Source organism: Sesamum indicum, linkage group LG6 (genome assembly GCF_026168435.1).
Source record: "Sesamum indicum cultivar Baizhima isolate 11 linkage group LG6, ASM2616843v1, whole genome shotgun sequence".
NCBI classification, from domain to species: domain Eukaryota; kingdom Viridiplantae; phylum Streptophyta; class Magnoliopsida; order Lamiales; family Pedaliaceae; genus Sesamum; species Sesamum indicum.
In genome coordinates, this window is record NC_142662.1 from 1859498 (window position 1) to 1882781 (window position 23284).

The following is a 23284-nucleotide window of genomic DNA, read 5'->3' on the forward strand; positions in this document are numbered from 1 at the left end:
TTTTTTATTTACTTTATTTTTTACCAGCTCATTATTAGTGCCTCAACTCCGCCGGTACATAATATAATTTTTCCATGATATGAATCAAGATTTGAGGGTAGGTACTAAATTATCACCATGGCCCATCACATGATATAGAAATTTAGGTATTGAAAATGTCCTTATGCTTTTATGCAATTTAACAAGATTTGTCTCTACTTTTCAATTAGTTATCTCATCAACTTTAGATATGATATGACATGTTGTTGGTCAATTTTTTGAAATTTGCAATTGCTTTCTTGTTCTATACACATTTTCCATTCGTCTCTCCATCTTCAACCTTTGGCAACCTTCTCCCTACCATCTTCAACCAAAGGGTGGATGTCCCTCCAATGACTATCGTCCGTGCGAATTGTTCCCTTCAGGTAGTATCACCCACTAGCCGGTCGATTTGAGGAAGGAGTTGAAGATGAGTTCAAGAATGGAAGGAGATGTTTTGGCTAATGAATTATGTACTGTGACATGACATTTGCATGCTTGACGTTTTTTTGGCCAAGGGTCCAAATAACTTTTCTATTTTTATCATGTTAACAATACTTCAAAGAAAACATCACCTACACTAATAAATACATAATTCATATTTATAATTACATAAATATAATTTAACTTGCGTATACACATTGCGTGTGCTTCATTCATAATACTAGTAAGTGACATTTTATACACGTGCATAAAAAATTTAAAAATATAAATAATTAAATATAATTTACTGATTTTTTTTGGAAGAAAAATGATATATAAAAATAATTATAATAAAAAAATAATTTTAAAAGAGAATATTTTGAAGTAAGAGAAAAAACACTAACTAAACTATTAAAAAAATAAAATTTTACCATTTATAGATAATGGAAAAATGTGAAAGTTAGTGGTGAAAAGAGCAGAAGAAATACAAATAAAAAAAGGAAAGACACCAAAATGATGTTATTTATTTTAATCTTTCTTAATATGTAGTACAGATGAATAACGTGGAAACAAGAACTCCAACGCGCAGATCACATTAGTTTGAAACCCTTCACAATTTGCTTGACATAACGGCGTTATGCAAATCACAACTCCCACTCACCATTTTAATGACTTGGGTGACTGGAAAATCATATGACATTTATAAATGCAAATCAGGAAATAAAATTTCAATGTTTTTCTCATTTCGTTTAATTAAACTACTGTTAGTATTCTCCATTATTGCACTACAAAACCATGCTCTCTGAACTTCAACCAGTGAGTACTGTACCAAAATAGTGCAAAGAAGCTGAAGCAATGAAGTTTCTCTAGATAGACAATTGTTGATCCCCATAATAGAAGCTTAACGATAGATGAGACCAAACTACATATTGTCACAATTATAATCTGAAAGTTCTATGCTACAATCAATGTCCTGCACTGGAAGTGAAAGTGCAAGTATACCCACGGTACATTTTCCATCGTCTTTTCCTTGAAAGTTTATATCAATGTATGTATTTTTTTCGTCACATTTTACATTTTTTACTGTCCCCGATAGAGTCTGTCCAGTAAAATAAATGTTTTATATTTTGCTGGAGACAACATACCCTCAAAGTGACTGAATGGAGTTAGGAAGTTTGAGGATAGTCATTGCATTCGTGATCAATCCCATGAAAGCAAGAACTGGATTATGGCTGAATCTTGATACCAGATTGGAGACCAGCTTGAACTTTGGCTGAGAAATGTCCTTCCAACCTGCAAGCCAACTGTGTATTTAGATCCACAAACAACAAAAGAAGACCCAAGATGTATATCTTAGCTAAATAACAAAACGGTGAATGAAATTGGAATTTCTCAAAGGTGGCTGCAATCATGCCTGGTTGCACATTTATAATAGATTGTTTCGGGAGAGTTGTAGGTGCGTGCGTTCGAGAACATTCTCCGAACATCAGCCACAAACATCTCAAATGTCACATAATATTGCTCAGATTCTACTCGCTTCGACATTGTTTTTAAATCTGCATGCAATGCAATAAAATACAAAGCATCAGAACTTCATGGAGACTCAAAACACTTATTATGGGATAACAGTATGCACAAGGATTGAAGAAAAGGAAATAGTTCTGCAAGGCAGATTGAAGAGCTAGAACCATATGAGCTGCAATTGGCAGAAACGAGTTATTTAGCTTGCAATTCAGTTCCTGTATTTCTTCATAAAAGAGCAACTACGAAACCTAATATAGTGACTAAATATGCATGCACTAAAGTATAGGCCTTGGAAACTCTGCAGGACCTCTCTCTCTCTCTTCTTTTCTCCTGCTCTTTAAGGTAAACAATGCATTCTGACTCTTAAAACTCCTGAATAACCTTTTTGAGTTAGAAAGAGCAAATTGTCCATCATATTTTAACCAAATGTGAGAAACATTCTGAAAGAGAAAAATGATAAAAAATAAGATCCAATTCAAGCAATCATAAATAGAGAAGTTCGAGTATAGAGCTGAACTGTAGGATAATCAACAAGCATATTATTAGAAAAAAGTAGAATCTTCGACGAGATATCTCCCATCGAGCGATAAGGAAAATACCATCAGCACATACACATATATGAAATATACCCATTGGATCTTTAATGATGTCATAGTAGTCAGGCACATCACGTGCATCAACAGGCTCCTTGAACGGCCAAGCATCAGGATGATCATGCATTGCCTGCTCAATAGGATAACTGTCAATAGCATGTGGCATGAAAACATAGAGAGTATTATGGATAATTGTATTAAATCTGTTTTAAATGCCATTCATAAACACGAGCTGCATGGTGTTCCAGTTAAACAGATGATGTAAACACCAACATGTCACACAACAAGCTAGAAAAGGCTGCAAACGAGAAGGAACCCTAGGATAATATTATTTATAATAGAAAAAGAAGAGAGAAAAAGAAAAAAATCCATAGGAAGACCTAACCTGCTTAGTTGAAATAATCAATTCACAAGTCAGAACAATTTGTTTACAAACAGAGATTAATGATATATATGCAATGTACGCTGTCTGAACCCAAAGTTAGAAATTTGAGGAATTGCGCAAAACTTTTGCTATGAGAATACTAGAAACCAATCTGTATTAAATATGGAAAATAAGCTACCTAAATATCATCTTAGGTGACTTACCTTTATAAGTGAGCGCATGAATGCAGTCAAAGATTTCTGATGTGAGGCAGCATCTGTTGATGAGTTGACTGTTTTAAATCGAGAATGACCATACTGATCAGGGGTCCAGCCAGCCTCTCCTATTAAAATTAGATTCAAGATGTGCTCAAATTAAGATTTTAAATGCTAAAATCAACAGAGAAGCAGAGAGCAAAAATTAAATAAGACATGCACAGGTCAAAGCAACAACTATGACTGAGTTAAAATCACAATGTAACAGCATTAATTCAAATGTATAACTTGTTAGAATTGGTGACCATCAAGCCAATTGTTGACTCATTGTCAGCCAATCTCAACAGTCTTTTTTATTAACATATCAATATTGAGAATTGTTCTTTCACCATCTTTATCTTGTGCTTTATACAACTTGTATGCATTTGGTTGAATCTCATCGATCATGATACTATAGGGTTGAGTAGCGCATAGGATGAAGATAATGAAATCAACCTCTATGGTTTGATCTAAAATCTTCCAAGTCAATGAATTGGTTGAGACGGGGCATTGACCATGATTCTTTAGAGACTTGCACTAAGTAATGTTCATATGATGATTGTTGCGTTTCATAGACAATGATGTATAACGTTTGTACACTTAATGGGTGCTTGATAAGGATTTATCAAGTTCACTAATCAGACTCGTAGGAGTTGCCATATGTAAGCCAGTGAGGCATGATTTGTGTGAACTCTGATGATATATGAGTTAGTCCTTTGACTTTAAGAGTCACAATAGCCTATTATACGGGGTGGTGTATCTTGGTCTTAGCTAACATGGTTGCATAAATATGTGGTTGCTAAAAAGCCCTGTCCCATGTCCCAGTGCAGTCAGAACGTGCATTGAGATTGGTGTATTCCAAGAAAAGGGTCCATCGCCCATCATGAGATGACGGTGATCTTCTATGTTTTCTAGGTTGTGTACTCTCCAAAAGTCTGTGGCCACAGCTATCGATCAAATAGGAAAAGGGGTTTCTTATGATGATTAAGAAGACACACGAAGAGAGTAGATAAATAGATATCAAAAACTCTTGGATGGGAACCTATTACGGATTCCATGCCCTAGACTTTGATGAGGAGATGACTTCATGGAGACACTGGATCTATATGGTCCGCGTATCTTACAGGTTCACATAAATTCACGTATTCTCTAGTGCCATGGACAATTGCTAGGTGGCCACCTATGATCACAGTAACCTGCAATTAAAGAGTTAATTGAGGGTGATTAATTATGATAGGGATTTAACTAATTTGAGCAAATTAATTGCTGATTAAATTGTATGCGATACAAGCTCAAATCTTGTTGAGTAGTGGACTTAAAGGGTGACATACAAATCCATGATGAAATTTTTGAAAATAATTAATTGGATTAATTATGGAGAAGATGACAATTGACTTAAGGTGTTAAATTACTTGATCATGAAGCAAATTGTATTCTCTTAATGAGCTGAAGAAATCAAATTGACTTCCTCTTCGTAAAATGAAGAAGCATAGTTCTCCTTATAAGATGAAGAAGCAATCTCGTACTGAATAAATTTGTATTTTTCTTCGTGAGATGAGGAATCAAATCTATCTTCATCTTTGCAGAACAAGAAACAAACTTGTGTTCCTCTAATCAAGTTTGTCCTTTTGCAAGAAGAGTAAGTAAAATTGTCTTCCTCTTTGCAAGAAGAAGCAAAACTTGTCTTCCTCTTGCAAAGTTAAAGAAGATGAAGAAGACAAGTTGAACTTTTCTTGAAGGTCTATAATAGGAACTTGGCTAGTGGCATGAATGAGATATACACACACAACACGCATTCTTGCTCTCTCGTTCAACCCTTAAAGAGAAACGAGTTTTCTTGTCTTCTCCATTGATCATTCGTTGGTCTATCATAATTTGTAACGCCTACCAACACAGGGTAAAGGATATTCCATCATATGGACTATCTTTAGAGGGATGACATGTTTGTTCCTATCGTGAACGATGACAAAACGGTGTCACATTGTCATAGGACTAGTAGCCATTTTCCACCGATTGCTTGTAGGTATCGTTCTCGAGAACATTCACATCATCTACATCAAATCCGCATACACCAAAGGTTGGTACCCCTAAACGATTCAATTGACTCCTTTGTACATGAGATGTGCGTCATAGCAGCAAGGAGACGAGCGATTCAATCACTAATTGCAATATTGTATTGTAATTTAAATTTTAATTTCCGCTGCATTTCACTTTTGTATCAGTATTTTTTTATATGAAAAATGGAAGAAGTGGTGTGAATTGATTCCACATTGAAGAAAGAATTGAATATCCCTTCACCATATCATTCATTCCATAGTCGAGGCCTATACACAACTAACAGAACTAATTGACTGCCACAACATATGTAGAAATAAAACAATACCACACTTCAAATACTCAAGTTGAACTAGTAAAAGTTACATGTCAGCTCAGGAAATTATATTATAACACCAGGTCAATATCTAGATACATTATGATCTGTGTGCAGAGATGGCTGTTGGATGGTTTGACCCGGTAAAACTTAAGGAAAGTAATAAAGATTCACTAAGGTATAAATAATGATCTTTTATTTAGAAAACATAGCAACAGGCAAGTCCAACCACAGGCACAAGAAGTATATAAATTAGTAGGTACTGAAACCAATTAATGTGAAGGAGGAACTCACTCAAGCCAGGTATATCTTCAACCTTGATGGATTTTTTGGGAATACCGGCTTCTTTCTGAATAGAAGAGTTCACATAAAAACAATGACTAGAAAGTTAAAACTTCGGATAATATATAAAAGTATAAAAAATGATCAAATACTCCCAAATACAGAACAGGAAACAACTGCAACACATAGCATCACTAAAAATTGCAAACTTAATGATACTTGCTAGGAATGAACTATATGGCTTCAATAAAAAACTTATTTCTCCATCAAATCCTCATATTCCTGTTATTGTTATTGCTATCTGTTGGAAACAAGTTGTTTGAAACGATACAAACAACTAACTCATGAAATTACTAAGTCAGAACCAAGAGATGTGGGTATTTGGGATATTCATATACAATTTTCTTGGGGATAATTACACTCTCCTCCCTTGAGATTTGGTAATTACAAGACCACCTTTGATTTGGAAAATTACATCTAGCACCCCTGAAGTTTGCTTCCGTCTAACAAATAAGTCTTTCTATTAGTCAAAATTCACCAAATTTGCTGATATTAACAAAAAGAATAGGAAAAAAAATCTATATTTACCCCTGATTGACTTATTGCAGGTCAAAAAAATCTTTTTACAATCAAATTACCCTCATACGTTTTAATGCATTAATGCATATGAGGAGGTATATCATTCACCCTTATAAGGGTTGTTTAGTCGGAAAAAAATTGTTCAGCCTGCAATAAGTCCGTAATAAGTCAATCGAGGGTAAAATCTGCTTTCATTCAGCTTTTTTTGTTAATACCAGCAAATTCAGTGAATTTTGATAAACAGGGGACTTATTTATGGAAGAAAACCTTAGGGTTGCTAGATGTAATTTTCCAAACTACAAGGGATCTATGTGTAATTACACCAAACCTCAAGGGAGGGGAGTGTAATTATCCCATTTTCTTGATATCTAAGTAATTCTTATCATACGCCAATTGAAAATCCAATATCTTAGAAAACTTTAGTGCAGACTTTAGAGGTTAACTAAAATTATCAACCTTTTCTAGCTGTAGAAAACTAGTCATGCCCTGCCTCTGAATGAAATATGCATGAAGACCCAACTAGATATCGTAAAACTAAGAGAGAATAAGAGTGAATAAAATAAAAAAAAAAAGAAGTGAACATACCTTCTGGAAATCAATTCCAGGGTAGACAATGTGACAATTTGAGAGCTCCCTAATCTTTTCATCAATTGCCTAGCAATCAGATACAAGTCAAGGTCAGTTTTTCTAGCATGTAGTTAGCGGTGCAATACAGGATGGGCAAATGGGCCATTAAAATTTAATTTGAAACTCATAACTCATCAGGCACCAATATTTGCTCTAGCAGGACCTCAACATACTACATTAAATTAGTTCCTACTACTGTATGCAAAGAAATTATCAAATCGACCGTTGCACCAGATTGTCTTACCTGCCTCTGACGACGTATCATAGTTGATAGATCAGTATATGGAAGCTTTGGATCAATTTTGCATTCCATAAGGATCCCTCCATCGTAATCTTTAATATAGCTGCAAGAAAAATAAACCTCTATAGAAAAGCTATAAACTTTGAGTTCAATACATTTTGGTAAAAGAAGGATGCTTGCCGTTGCCCCACAATGGTCAATGTCTACATAACGAACTAAAATGCAAATATCTGATACAAATTATACAAAAACTAATCGAACTATGTGCTTCATTCTGTAATTTATGCTATGAACATTTGTTTATTGAATTATGCATAATGGAGAAACATCAGCTAGCTACCAGGTGATAGTTTATAAAGAGGTGAAAACTTTAGAATAACATACCCATGCCATCGTTCTTTCTCCAAGTAAATTTCTTTTGTGAAGCCCTAGAAAATAAAAAACAAGTTAGAGGTATTCATATATGAAACTACTTCATACATGAAAGAAAAAACCACAAAGAAACCAATTTTAATATTTTAAAAGAACAATTGCACAGAGAATTGCTCTTTCAATATTTTCAACAGAGCGACAACTCCACTGCAACGCAGCAAGCCAGAAGGCTGCCAATTACGGGTAGGTGCATATGCTGCATCTGACACCATCCTACCCCCAACAACCGCTGTTTTCTTTTTCTTTCCTTTTAAACAACTATACAGCTATACTTATGGGTACCAGCACCATGCTTGAACTGCATGAGATACAAAGGTCTAATACTGAACATTCTGCTGAGAAAACGGAAAGATTGGTTTTTATAGGTTGTCAAAATTTCAACTCTTCCTACATCTAACTGTGGGCATGTCTTCTCCATCACCCATCCTTCTGAAAAGTATACGTGCATGACCAATCCAAGGCCAAACCAAATTGTAGACCCATATCTAGGAAGATAAAGCCTCATTTTTGTCCTTTCCACCCCACTTGTGAGCTCAATAGCAACTCATCCAGCCAACCTATATTAATCAAATGAAGAGGTTTTGCACATTCACCATCAGTTGGTCTCCTGTTATTTGACCAATCTTTAATTATAACACAAACTATATACCTACAGTCCTACACTTCAAGCAATGGGTATAGGTTAATGAGGTCAAGTCTATGAAGGTTCTCTAGTCTTGGTTTATTCACATTAGAATGTTGCTAGCCATGATACAACCTTCCACAGTCTATCATTCATCCCCCTATTCTGCCTAGCTTCTCAAACTAACACAAAATTACAATCATATCTTGATTCACCATAGAAGGTCATATATCTTTGGCTTCCAAGCTCCTTATGACCATTGTTAGCCAGATTGGGACAGTTGAAGGCAATATAAATGAGAACATTGAAGAAAATGCCCTATACCCGTGTTTCAGTAGAATTTCACATGGAAATTATGCTAAAGAGATTCTGTAAATTGCTTTGCTACATATGCGTGGTGCAATCTCACCTGCTTGACAAAGTAACCAACAGCATTATTATCAGCATATGTGAGGAAATGTGTTAGGCCATCCACATCACGTGCGTGCTGCTTTAAGTGATTCATAAGACGGGTGCCATAGCCTTTAACTTGTTCATCTGCCGTGATTGCACAAAAAGCTATCTCCCCAAATTTTTGGCTACATGTAAAGTTCAGTGTTAGAAAGGCACCAAGAGCGCAAACAGAGTTCACAAACTAGTACAAAATTTGATAGCAATATGAACATCCTGTGAGGGCTGACATGTCAAGATCTCTTTCCATTTCTTTTCATTTGAATTATAGCGAATATATAGCAGAAATTTTACACATAATGTCCATCATACAGAGAGTAACATTGTCGCAATGCATATTTTTTAGAATAGAGTAAGTGCAACATAACTTTAGTCAACAAATATGTAAGAGGATATGCAAATCCAATCTCACCAATGCACATTTTCATAGACTCCACATGACAAAAATCTTCGTGATGGTATTCCGATAAAATAAGCAAAGCCTGGCATGAGAAGTTGTACCTGATATAGGGGCGATATGTAATACCACCAACAACCAGATTCCTTCTGATAACCATGACAGACTTGTGGTTTCTGCAGCATGAAATCGCAAGAAAGAATGAGATAATTCTTTAGAAACAAAACAGAAGATTATAATGTGAACCACGATGCAATTAAGTAATAGATTACATAGTGAAACTAACTTGTAGTGCAAATCCGGATGTCAGAAGGTGTATTTACTTTCACTTTGTCATATAATTACCAAGGTTACATACATGATGATGATAAGCATTGATCAGCAAATTGTAACATGATGACTATAAGCATCTATCAGCAAATATTCATTAAATTACACTGGAAGATTTTGTAGATCTTATTAAGATATGTCAGTAAACGAACTAAATTTGATCGTAGAACAATAAAAACCAGAAAAATTAGATAGACAGGAGTAACTGGCATTAAAAACCAGAAAAACCAGAAAATGATTTACTATATACAAATCAGGAATCTAATCAACTTTGAAAGAATGCTCCAGAAAATTTCTTGCAAGCATTATCATTAAGATTTATCTCAGAGAAATGGCAGAATTACCTTACAGGGATTCCTATTACTTGATGGTATATGATTTTAAATAAATACTTGATGTAATATTACATCACTGAAACATCATCCGGATAAATGACCAACAGTAAAAACTGCCAGTGCATCTTTCAGATATAGGAAACTTCAGTCAATCATTATGATTACAAAAAGCTTCGCAAAGAGGTCAGACACTGGAGGCATACCTGTCCATGACGAGACGAACAATGTATTCTCTTGGCATATTAGGTAGTTGCCTGGCAAAAATGTTCTTCAATCCTATCAGCCTGAAAATACATAACTAAATTTTTCAATTGAGTTTGGAATTTTTGTTGCGAAAAACTTACACATACATCAGTGTATTAGCAGATTTTAAGAAGATACATCAGGGGAACAGAATTCCTAGTTATGAACATGTAGATACAATAACAACTATGAAGAGGAAGTAGAAACAGTTACCAGACCATGTGTTCATCAACACCATCATTTGAAGCACAAACAAATTTGAGCCTTCCGGCTTCTTCCTGTGGATTTAAGGAAAATTTGATCCATAACCCTTACAAATGGTTTTCGGGGACAAAAGAACATGAAAGTGTAGAAACAGGAGTTGATGCTCGAAATTAACAAAACTGAAATTGAAAATGGACATCAGCAGCCAATATCAAGCAAATAACAAGTTCGTAAACACAATTTCCAAAATGAATTGAATATAAGCATTAACTCCATCGTTATCTAGGTGACTCTGCTTTGTGCATTAATTCATCATTCGACAACACCAAAGTAGTACAAACCTATACACCTAATATGCACTTAAACAACTCCAAGACAGACATATGTTTGCGACCGAGGGGCAAATGTAGCGGTGCAAGAGCGTCATTCGCCATAGAGGCTTCAGATGATGTCACTTATAATATAAAAGATGCTTCCATTTCTAACTTCTCTTCTAAAACCTATGAGTTCTTTCATTAGGTGAACAATTTTCTCCACAGCTACAAAATATCCAGCAACAGTTCAAATGATGCGTAATGATGAACCCTTATTCTTTCACTTCTCAACATTTTCATTCCAAAATTGAAGTATAAACTTGCAAGTACCAATCTACAACACATTTTAAAAGAAGGAAAATACATCGACCAACTCAACTTTAAGACATTAACTAAGCTTACTTCTCTCTTCAAACTCTCCTCCCTCGCACTGTAAGCGCCGCTGGCCTGTATATTATCCGTGAAAATACTCTTCACGGTATCCTCCTTCACCACAATGCCCGGAACCGAACCATTGGTCCCTGTTGTCGCAGCATTGCCTGAATTGTTGTTATTACTATTATTACCATCCTTCGCCACGTCAGCGGGCTCAACTTTCACCGAATTCTCAGCCTTGATCTTGGTGTTCCTCGCCGCGGGGCCAGCGGCGTTGCTGTTCTCCAGCCGAGACGACGTGAAATTCCGCATTGAGGAGTTGTCGTACTCTTCCTCCTCATCGTCTACAACCTCCTCGGACTCGTCATCGGAGTCCGAGTCGGCGCCGCGGACGCTGATACTCTCCAAGTCATCATTCGATGTGAGAGCACCGTCTCGCGTGTCGGATAACGATGGGGGAAACGGCGGTGCGTGGTCCTCGGGCGGCAGTTTTCGCTTGTGGATAGACGACGTGGCGGAGGCCGAGGCCGAGTGCGAGGGCGACGGAGATTGAGAACTCCGTGAACGGACCGGCGCTGTCAAATGCGATGAATGCCCGTCCATTGATAGGGTTTAGCCAAAGTGAATGAGAATTAGGTCTCTATTGATTCTTCGAGAGAGAGAGAAATGGTAATAGATGAGATGAATGGAAGCTGCACTGTAGAAGGTAGTTTTAATTAGGTTTTCAGGTTATCCTTCTCTTTGAAATTGGGTTTCGGAACTGGCAAGCGGACTCCAATTGACCGTTGATAGACCACCGCCGGTCGTTGCCTTGCTTTCCTACTGACAGATATTATTACATCCACCTCCTCGACCTTTTCTGTTTTTGTTATTCACCTCCTTGATATTCTGATTTTTAACATTTACCTACCTTGATCTTTCTATTTGATAAAAATCTTTTTTCTTTTTATTTAAAAAGTTAAAACACTGCTAATCTAATATACATATAAGCAATAAATTACTTTTAAAAAATAATTTAAAGTTAATTATTTTAAAATAAAACTAAAAACAATAATATTAATTTAATGCGTTTTCATAATTCAAGCTTTGAAAATATTTTCAACTGTAAACAATAATATTAATTTAATGTAATAGAATAATATATAATTTTAAAATATATGAGAGATTAATATTTAATTCAAGCCCATAGTAATAATTCGAATTAAATTGCTAACTATATGCGAAATATCATCAAATTCGATGAATGATAATTAATGGGGGAATTTATTTGTCAAGTAGAAGCAAATCTTAGAGATATTAGATTTATTTTTTTAAATTACAGAGAATTTATATATAATTACACCAAATTTTAAATAAAGAGATTGTAGTTATCCCAAAATAAAATAAAGAAACTATAAAATTACTCAAACATACATTATAGAAAAAGGTTGGATTTGACAAGGTCAGGACAACCGCTCCAAAATCCTTTCCACATTAGAAAGGGCTTTAGAACACATAAGGAACGAACAGTAAAAGATGACGTCATGTTCAATATTTTTTTTGGGTTATAATTTTGGGACAGTCACACCGTTCCAAAATGAGTTCCAAACAAAAAGTTACTAAATCCCTTCCAACCAATGTTCCAAAATATTAATGGTACATTGTTAGAACTCTGTTTGGAACACAATATGAATTAGTGACGATTATGAGTCATCTATTCCTATATGTGTGGAAATGGATATCCAAAAAATGATAGTTCGAAAATGTATTCCAAAATGAAGTATAATTTGGAATAATTTTGAACATCCTTAATCAATTATGAGAAAAAACTGTTCCAAATTATTAATTTTATCTAAGAAGTTATGTGTTTCTAAAATCGTTCCAAAACCTGATACAGATTAGAAAGGTTTTTTTGTATTATTTCTCTAGTATTGCTGAGACCGTTTCAAATGAAATAAAACGGTCAAAAGAATCGTCCCTAAAGCCGTTTCTACGATGTGCCAGAACCTAAGTTAACAGCTAAATATATGTTCCTATACTCGTTCCAAAGACCGTTCCAAATTTTTCTATATAAATGTGTTCTTCTTTTTTCATTTAATCTCACTATCTTCTTCTATTTTTCTTATTTTCTCTCTATTTCCTCAATCTCTCTCGAATTTTTTTGATCTCTCACTATCCCACTAATACTTTTCTACTCTTGTTCGTCAATCTGTCTTGAATTTGAGTTGATATTTGAAGTTATTTTGATCGGGTAACAACTTTAACCCTTAATTTATCAATTGATTATATTTATTGTAATTTTATCAATTAAATTTAATGTTATAATAATTTATATATATATATATATGTGTGTGTGTGTGTGTGTATGTGTGTGGAAAGAACGAGACATTCTGAATGTGCATCCCATTGATGTGGATTGTGAACGACCTACCTGCTTACGGGATGACGTCTGGATGGAGTTTCACTGGTGTTCTAGGGTGTCCAGTTTGTATGGAAAACACACGTGCATTCTATCTATAGAACGGTAGGAAGGCGTGGTACTTTGACTACCACAGATAGTTCCTCCCCCCGGACCATCTGTACCGTAGGAACAAGAAAGCATTGCTAGGAACCGAGTAAAATGAAAGGTTGCATGGCCAAGATTGATGGGAGAACAGATCTGCGAATGAGTTGAAGAGTTTAGTCCTGTGGTCGACAGTGTTGTTGTCACTCCCGAAATGGTATGGTAGCAAGCATAAGTGGATAAAAAAAAGCATCTTCTGGGAGCTCGAGTACTGATCGTCGTGTTTGACAATATTTCGATACGGTGATGGATATGAAGGGGAAAACGAAGGATACTCTGAATGCACGGAAGGACCTCAAGATCATTTGTAGTTAATCGGAGCTTAAGGTGGATGAAAGAATGCTAAACGTGATGTCCAAAGCCATATATACCCTGACCAAAAAACATAAGAGGAGGATATGTGAAGGATTAGTCATTTGAAGTTTCCTGATGGTTACGCATCTAATTGGGCCCATTGTGTCGACATGAAGGAGCTGAGGCTTTACGGCATGAAAAGTCATGATTATCACGTATTTATGCAGAAGTTGATCTCGATTGCCTTCCGTGGAATGCTTTTTAAGCCGATGTGAAGTGCGTTGATAGAGGTTAGCCTTCTATTCTAGATTCTATGTTCGACGACGTTCGATGTGAACAAGGTACAAGAATAGGAGGGTAGTGTCGCAACCAATTTGTGCAACCTCGAGAAAATATTTCTACTAGCTTTCTTCGACTCAATGGATCACCTAATTGTTCACCTGCCATATGAAGCGCTCGTGGGAGGGCATGTGCAATACAGGTGGATGTATCCATTTGAGAGGCAATTAGTACACAAGTCATTCTAATTTTTTGAAATAGTTCTAGTGTCATTATATTTCTAATAAATATTTTGGTTATTAGATTTCTTCGAAACTTGAAAATGAATGTGAAAAACAAAGCACACGTTTCGTTTTTAAAGTTATGGTTGTTTTTGTACTTTGCCATTTTTTCGTTTTAATTTTTTATACCAACTACACGAGTTTTGCAAGTTACCACCTTAGAGAAAATAGTCACATGCAACATATATTTGTAATTTCCACCACAAAATCTCAATTCTAGTTCTTTTTTTGATAGACCATATTCTTATAACAAAAAATGAAATTCAATTTAATTAACAAACCAATGAGTGACTTTTTAAAAATAAGGAAGATTCTTGCACATGTGTGTTGCATGCATGTGGACAATTTTCGATGATGCCTTACTCTGAGAACCAACAGACTCTATAAGAATGATAAGTAGCTCTATAACTCACATCTAAGTATGTAGATCAACTTCCAAACTCGTAATGGAATTAGTTATAACATAAATTCAAGTAAAACAAACTTATTGTCTTACTTTGGTTGTTCAGTGGCAATCATAGGTGCAAAGGGAACAACGTTTAAGGCAATTGGGTAATTCTAATATGTGGTACTCTATAAGAATGATAAGCAGCTTGGCTTATCAAAAAATAAAAAATAACTACAACTATTTAGTAAATTTGTTCATTCGTTGAATCTCTTTCTTCCAATGAATGAACAAATTTACTATGAAGTGCATGAGTAAGAAAAAATATGAACTGAAAAGATATTTTGCCAGCACTGCCAATGCACGATATCACTATTTTTTCTTTTTCGAAAAAGAAACAATACATAAACACACACTAATAATTTAATAGCACTTAGTACTGTTTGATCAGAAAATAACTCACTAAACAAGTTATTATTTAATCATTTTTGTTGTAGTTTATTAGAATGAAAAAGTAATAATATACATATTTATATATAGGTTTGTAACAACCACACACTTAAGTAATGCATGGAAACTAAATTAACATAACAAGTAAATTAATTTTAAGCATGCACAAGAATTCTAATAGTATAAAATTAACACATTTACATATGCACAAGATTTTCACAAAAATGTTCACCATCTATATATGCACACGATTCTCACGTATATGAATATTTTTATTATGGTGCAAAATTTATGTTTCAGTAAAATAATTAATCTTCCCATTATCAATTATTACTATATCCGAATTGCAAAAGAAAATTTGGAAGTATTTGCCATAACATTACTGGTAGTGCGAAAATGTGCATATTGAACAATAGAGAAGAAGTTTTCTGTGCATCCTTGGGTACATCAACTATAAAAATTTAATCGACAAGAGAAATGAAATCAAGAATTAAAAACTTAATAATTTCTATCATAAGTTGTTCTTCATAACTAAATTCATAGCTACTCCTTTTCAGTTTTCTCAAATGGATTTCCTTTCGAAACCTTTTCACCAACATTTGAACATCCCATTGATGGAGGCGTATTTCGAGTTACAGCTGTCGGATCATTGTCAGCTCTCATTTTCAAAGCAGAGTGTTTATGTTTCTGCTGACGTGGCTCATTTTCCATCCTCACTGCTTTGTTATAGCTTGGATTTCTAGACTCTGAAGAGAACTTCATATCTTTGTATCCTCTTCGGTCATCATTCCTGAAATATTCAAGGGATGAGTTGGATTAACAACGAACAAAGACATAACTCAAAATGTGTCATGATTTTATGTCATCTCAGAATGTGAATACATTAAGGGTACGTTTGTATTGATGGATTTGAATTTGAGAGAAGAATTGGAGAAAGAATTTCAAATATCTCCATTCAAAAAGCACTTAAAATCCATCCATATTTATCAAAACATAGTCCAAAACTAAAATGATAGGATTTGAAATCCTTCAAATTTAAAATTATTTAAGTATATTCAAATGATTTATTATTAAGAATTTCAAATCCTTCGATACAAATGCAACTAAGACTACATGTGAATGGAATGATTTGAATTTGAAGGAAGGATTTAAGGAAATAATTCAAATGACTTCATAATCAAAAGAATTTAAAATTCATAAATATCTCACAAAACATAGTTCAAAATGAGAGTTGCAAAATTTAAAATCCTTAATTTGTAATATGAATAATCCAAACAAACCCTTGTTACTAGGAATTTGAAATCCTTACTTTTAAATCCATGAATCCAAACACAATGTAACATTCTAAAAAAATACATCCGTTGGAATTTTTTTTTAAATTCAAAAATGGTAAATGCAACATAGTACGACTTAATGGAACATTAAGTCATACCGATATGGAGTAGTTTGATGAATACAATGTATTGTACGAATCTATCCGAATACTTAAATGGATATATGCGCATTCAATTCTCAACACTCAATTTAATTTGGCATAACGTTCTGACATGATCAGATTCACACAATCTTTGACCTAAGGGCTCCATCTCGAGCTTAGCTCTCGCTATAACTCACTTCTAAGTACTTAGATCAACTTCTAAACTCGTAACGGAATTAGTTATAACATAAATTCAAGTGAAAAAACTTATTGTCTTACTTTGGTTGTTCAATGGCAATCACAGGTGCAAAGGGAACAATGTTTAAGGCGATCGGGTAACTCTGGTCTGCGGTACTCTCATTTGCTTCCTTGAACTGTATATACAAAAATTCAATTATTTTTTCATGTATAGCATCAATAACACATATAAGTTAAGAGGTGGGATTTAACTAACCTTTTCACCTCTAGTAGGTGAGCCATGGTGAGGTCTTGAGGTGACTTCATCTGCTACAGTGAGATGCTGAAACTTCGAGGAACCAACAGACTCTGCAAGAATGAAAAGCAACTAAACTTATCGAGCATAAGAAATAACTATATCTCTGTAATATATTTGTTCATTCATTGAATCTCTTTCTTCCCTACATAGAATGAGTATGAGATGCATGAGCAAGAATATGCTCACAAATGCATACTATAATTTCTATCCTTTGGAGAACATCAAGACTCATCTAGGTCGATGTTGTTATATACTTGTTATAGGAAAAACCTTTTCTTCATTCGCCTTTTTTATATCTAATTAAGAAATTCTTCTTAAACAACTTCTAGGATGTCAATTTTTTGGATCAAACTGTAAATGAGTAATAATTCATGATTTAAATTTCTGTTTCAAATCACAAATACTCTCGAAATTCTAATTGACCGATAAACATGATTTAGTCAGATCTCCATCTAAACACAAATTGGTGTTTATTAAAAACAAAAAATGTTTTAGGATGTCATAACCAAATTTATTTACATAAATTTTATATATTTGCATCAATAGAGTCCTTGTTCAGATCTTTAACCTTTTCTCGATCAGACAATTTTTTAGAATTATATATCTTGAATAAGAAGACTCTATATACTAAATCTAATTTTCTCCTTCACAACATCAAATAAGAGACATAACCAGAAAAAGCATAATTACAACATGATAACTACAATTTGTTTAAAAAGAATTTGCATAATTTAAAAGCTTACCTTCATCCATAAGATCACTCATTTTCCAAGCAATCAATCTGAAACCCTTAAGCAAAAACAAGAAGAAGAAGAAGAAGAAATACTTGAAAAAACTCTAGACAAGCTTATAGTTCAAAGTGCTTATTAAAAAATTTGAAGTAGCAACTTGATACTACCTAGACATATTAATGAGTTGTTCAAAGAGTTAATATTTATGGTCATTTGCATTTACTACAGACATTTTTTTACTGGATTCCACATCAATACATAAAGGAATCAAATTAACTAATCATTAATACCAACTCTTCTAAGATTTTCAAATTTCATACATGACGTAATACTTTGCCTTCGTTACATCGTATTTTTCCCAATCTAAAAACCGATTTTTTTAGTAGACAGTGAGTGTCGTGATCATTGTACGTAGATATAATTCATTGTAGTTCTCATTTTCATTAAAATAATTAATTACAGATTCACTATACAAATATAAGTTCAAATAAGAAAAAATAAGTTTTAAAGTATTATTGGATGCTTCTCGATTAGGTAAAAGTATTACAATAGATATGCATTAGTTTTCTAACCTTTTCTGTAGTGTATTTGAATTTTTTAAGTGGCAAGAAAGTATTATACAACAATTCAAACAGAATTTGGATTTTCTATTTGAAATCTTCTTACATCTTTTGTTTTATTTAATATGTGCATTTATATGTGAAACTTTTTTCTTAAATAAAATTATATGGCATACTTTGCGTATATATATATATATATATTAAATTAGACTCTGGTATGATATTTGGAAAAATTTTATTTCCTAGTTTATTTCATTTATATATATATATATATATAAAGATATGCAAAATATGCCATCTAATTTTATTTGATAAAATATTTTCATATATAAATGCATATATTAAATAAAACAAAAGATGTGAGAAGATTTCAAATAGAAAATCCAAATTCGGTTTGAATTGTTGTATAATACTTTCTTGCCACTTAAAAAATTCAAATACACTACATAAAAGGTTAGAAAACTAATGCATATCTAGTGTAATACTTTTACCTAATCAAGAAGCATCCAATAATACTTTAAATTTATTTTTGCTTATTTTTAACCTATACTTGTATAGTGAATTTGTAATTAATTAGTTTAATGAAAATAAAAATTACAATGAATTATATCTACGTACAATGATCACGACACTCACTGTCTGGTAGAAAAAATCTTAGAAGAGTTGGTATATTAGATTAGTTAATTTGATTCTTTTATGATCAAGACACTCACGTACAATGAATTATATCTACGTACGAGGCAAAGTATTACGTCATGCATGAAATTTGAAAATCTTAGAAGAGTTGGTATTAATGATTAGTTAATTTGATTCTTTTATGTGTTGATGCAGAATTCAGTAAAATGCAAATTAATGACCATAAATATTAACTCCTTGAACAACTTATTAATATCTCTAGGCAGTATCCCGTTGTTGCTTCTGTTTTTTAATAAGCACTTTGAATTATAAGCTTGTCTAGAGTTTTTTTGAGTATTTCTCTTCTTCTTCTTCTTCTTCTTTTTTTTTTTTTTTTTTTTTGGTTTTCGCTTCAGGATCAAATTGGTTGCTTGTAAAATGAGTGATTTTATGGATGAAGGTAAGCTTTTCAACTATGCAAATTCCTCCTAAAAAATTGTAGCTATCATGTTATAATTTTGCTCTTATGTGATGTTGAAGAAGTAGATTAGATTCAGGATATAGAGTCTTCTTGTTAAAGACATATAGTTCTCAAACAAAATGTGATTAGAAAAGGATTGAATCAGAACAAGAATTTCATCGGTGAATATATATATAATTCATTTAAATAAATTTGATTGAGACATCCTAAAAACTTTTTTTTTTTTTAAATAAACACCACTTGTGTCTATGTGGGGATCTGACTGAATTCTGTTTATCAATCAATTAGAATTCCAAGAGCACAGATTATTTGAAACAGAAATTTAAATTATGATTTCTTACACATTTACATCTTTCATCCAAAAAAATGGCATCCTAGAAATTGACAACAAGAATTTTTTAATTATAACAAGTACATAATAAGGTTGACCTAGATGAATTTTGATGTTCTTCAAAGGACAAAATTTTATAGTATGCATTTGTGAATATTTTCTTGGTCATGCATCTCATACTACTATTTTTTTTATCATTCTACGTCCTTCATTGGACGAAATAGATTCAATGAATGAAAAAATATTATAGAGATACAGTTCTTTCTTATACTCGATAAGTTTAGTTTCATCACCTCACTATAGCAGACGAAGTAACCTCAAGACCTCACATGGTTCACCTAGTGGAGGTGAAAAGGTTAGTTAAATCCCACCTTTTAACTTATATGTGTTATTGATACTATGCATGAAGATAAAATAATTGAATTTTTGTATGTACAATTCAAGGAAACAAATGAGAGTACTGCAGAGCGGAGTTACCTAATTGCCATAAACGTTGTTCCCTTCGCACCTGTAATTGGAATTTAACAACAAAAGTAAGACAATAACTTTTTTGACTTGAATTTATGTTATCACTAATCTTGTTACGAGTTTGGAAGTTGATCTGCGTACTGAGCTAAGATGGAGATAGAGCCCTTAGGTCGAAGATTGTGTGAATTTGATGATGTCAGAATGTTATGCCAAATTAAATTAAGTGTTGAATTGAATGCGTATATATCCATTTAAGTATTCCAACAGATTCGTACAATACATTGTATTCAACTACTCCACATCGGTACAACTTAATGTAAGCCACAATATGTTGCATTTACCATTTCTAGATAAAAAAAATTTCCAGTAGATGTATCATTTTAGACTGTTACATTGTGTTTAGATTGGTAGATTTAAAAGTAAGGATTTTGAATCCCTAGTAACAAAATATTTGGATGGGTTTGGATGATTCATATTACAAATTAAGGATTTTACATCCTTCAACTCTCATTTTGAATTATATTTTGTGAGATATTCATGAATTTTGAATTTTTTTGATTGTGAAGTCATTTGAAATTATTACTTTAAATTCTTCCTTCAAATCCAAATCTTTCCATTCAAATATAGCTTTAGGTGCATTTGGATTGAAATCATAGATTTGAATTACTTAATAATAAATTCTTTGAATATGCTTGGATAATTTTACATTTAAATAATTTTAAATCCTTTCATTTTAATTTTGAACTATGTTTTGATAAATATGAATGGATTTGAAATTCTTTTCAAATGGAGACATTTGAAATTCTTTCTCCAATCCTTCTCTCAAATCCAAATCTATTCAATCCAAATGCACCCTTAATGTATTCACATTTTGAGATGATATAAATCAGTTATCTCTTTGTTGATCTATATATATTCTTATATACAACTCATCCCTTGAATACTTAAGGGATGACGAAAGAAGAAGATATAAAGATATGAAGTTGTCTTTAGAGTCATCTAGAAAACCAAGCTATAACATAGCAGTGGAGATGGAAAATGATCCACGTGAACAGAAACAGAAGCACTCTGCTTTGAAAATGAGAGCTGATAATGATCCGACAGCCATAAGTGGAACGTTCAAATGTTGGTGAAAACGTTTTGAAAGAAAATTCATTTGAAAAAATTGAAAAGGAAGGTTCAATCACAATTAGCCCAATCCTCAATGATACCAAACAAATCATCAATAGTTTGATGCGTGCAGAGATTTCATTTGTGCGAAGACAGGGCAACAAGGTGGCTCATTGTTTAAGCTAGCTTGTCAAACATGACTTTAGTGGTGATTATACCTATTGTATCAGAAGCTATTCAAGCTGATATTCATCTATCTGAATAAAATCTACTTCATATTCCCAGCAAAAAGAAAATTGAAAAGGAGTAGATATGAATTTAGTTACAAGGAACAACTTATGATAGAAATTATTAAACATCCAATTCTTGATTTCGTTTCTCTTGTTGATTAAGTTTTTATGGTTGATGTACCCAAGGATGCATAGGGAACTTTTATGTAGGAGTTTAACCTAGTTTTAAATATTGGCAATTGAGATGTGAAAAATCTTGGAGTCAGACATGCAACAATTTTTATGTATGTTTTGAAACTCTTTGCAGAAGAACATATCTATATTTTGACGTATCTTTTCATTAACTTCCTTGCTTATTTCCTTACTATAACAAAATTGACTTATTGTTTATTTTATCTGACTTGCGTGTGCTTATTTCTTCTTAATCTTGTAAAGCGTCAATCTCAACCCATTTTAACCATAAGTTTATAACTTAAAGTGATTTAAATTGAAACATGTTTACATAGTGTTTTGAGTGACACTATTTGAATAGTTGAAATTAGTTGATTTAGTGATTTTTATTATGAGTTATTTAAAATTTTGGAGTCGACAAATTTGAATAAAATATTGCCTGAATTTTAGATATTAGAATCTAAATATATGAATGAATTTTGGAAATACAAGAAATATCAAAATTGTGACAGTTTGCAATTCTTTCACTTGCAAATATTTACTTTCATAATTATAAATATGTTTTTGCTCATTCTCACTTATAAGATAAGAGAATATTTAAAAAGTCAAAATATTTTATCAATATCCATTAAGGTAGAGAGATATTAATTTTAAATAAAAAAAATATAATATTTAAAAGAATAATAAAATTCAAAAAATTAAAGAAACAAAGAAGGAATTATAATATTATTTAATAAACATACTAGATCATGTGGTAGATTATGAAACTCTTCATACGAATTACAATTATTTGCAATTGTGATTGAATATATACTCGTGTAAATAGAGCTATTTGCATATTTCTGCAAAGTAAATAATTGCAAACTTTACTTCTAAGTTCATATGTTCTTCCGTGTGCATTATATGTGGGGCTTTGTAATTTTTTGAATATCGTTTTAATGTCTTATTTATTTCTGCACATTTTTTTTCAAATAACAATTTAACATTAAAATGTGTTTAGTTTTATTATCATAATGAATATGTGAGTTATTATTTTTATTATTTTTAAAAGTGAGTTACAATAATAGAATTAAATGGTTTAAAATAATTATTATCAATTTTTTTTGAAAATATAATTATATAATTTAATATTTCAATGATAGAAATATAAAAAAAATTATGAACTTAATATTTTTTTTAGCTAACAAGTGATATATTCACATCTCAATATATGTTTCTCACATGCTACGCACGCTGATACATTCTAATATTCAATAAAAATACTAATGCTAATATACAATTAGCTATTTCTTTCTTTCTTATTTAGTATTATTATCTACATAAAGTAGAAGTGTTTATCCATGTAAGGCACTATAGTAAAGAGGAACAATAATTATAAATTGAAAAGATATATATAGAATGGACAATGCCCGATATCAATGTTTTTTTTTTCATTTTGAAAAAGAAAAATACATAAATAGACACA

The 23284-nt window shown here is 32.6% G+C and overlaps 1 protein-coding gene across 2 annotated transcripts; it reads right to left on the reverse strand.

Annotated features, from left to right (window-relative positions):
• Nucleotides 1–1289: 1289 nt before the first annotated feature.
• Nucleotides 1290–11827, reverse strand: HAG1 (histone acetyltransferase of the GNAT family 1). 2 transcript variants are annotated; one of them, XM_011084294.3, is made up of 13 exons: nucleotides 11006–11824; nucleotides 10299–10363; nucleotides 10046–10126; nucleotides 9282–9353; nucleotides 8740–8908; nucleotides 7661–7704; nucleotides 7280–7379; nucleotides 6994–7062; nucleotides 5842–5896; nucleotides 3147–3265; nucleotides 2595–2688; nucleotides 1856–1997; nucleotides 1290–1734 (listed from the first exon to the last, which is right to left on the reverse strand). In XM_011084294.3, exons 1-13 carry the CDS (start codon nucleotides 11579–11581, stop codon nucleotides 1668–1670), a joined length of 1653 nt encoding a protein of 550 aa, XP_011082596.1. In that variant the 5' UTR covers nucleotides 11582–11824; the 3' UTR covers nucleotides 1290–1667. The 2 variants fall into 2 exon arrangements, with proteins under 2 accessions (XP_011082596.1, XP_088738069.1); XM_088881943.1 differs by lacking the exon at nucleotides 1290–1734 and having other exon boundaries at nucleotides 1858–1997; nucleotides 2578–2688; nucleotides 11006–11827.
• Between the last annotated feature and the right edge of the window lie 11457 nt (nucleotides 11828–23284).

Bases quoted from the DNA above. Each gene is read 5' to 3' on its own strand.
- HAG1 (XM_011084294.3), bottom strand. From the start codon at position 11,581: ATGGACGGGCATTCATCGCATTTGACAGCGCCGGTCCGTTCACGGAGT. The intron at 9,354-10,045 runs GTATGCCTCCAG...TTCATGCTGCAG, and splicing joins GTTCGTCTCGTCATGGACAG to AAACCACAAGTCTGTCATGG. The intron at 7,063-7,279 runs GTAAGACAATCT...TCTGATTGCTAG, and splicing joins TGATACGTCGTCAGAGGCAG to GCAATTGATGAAAAGATTAG.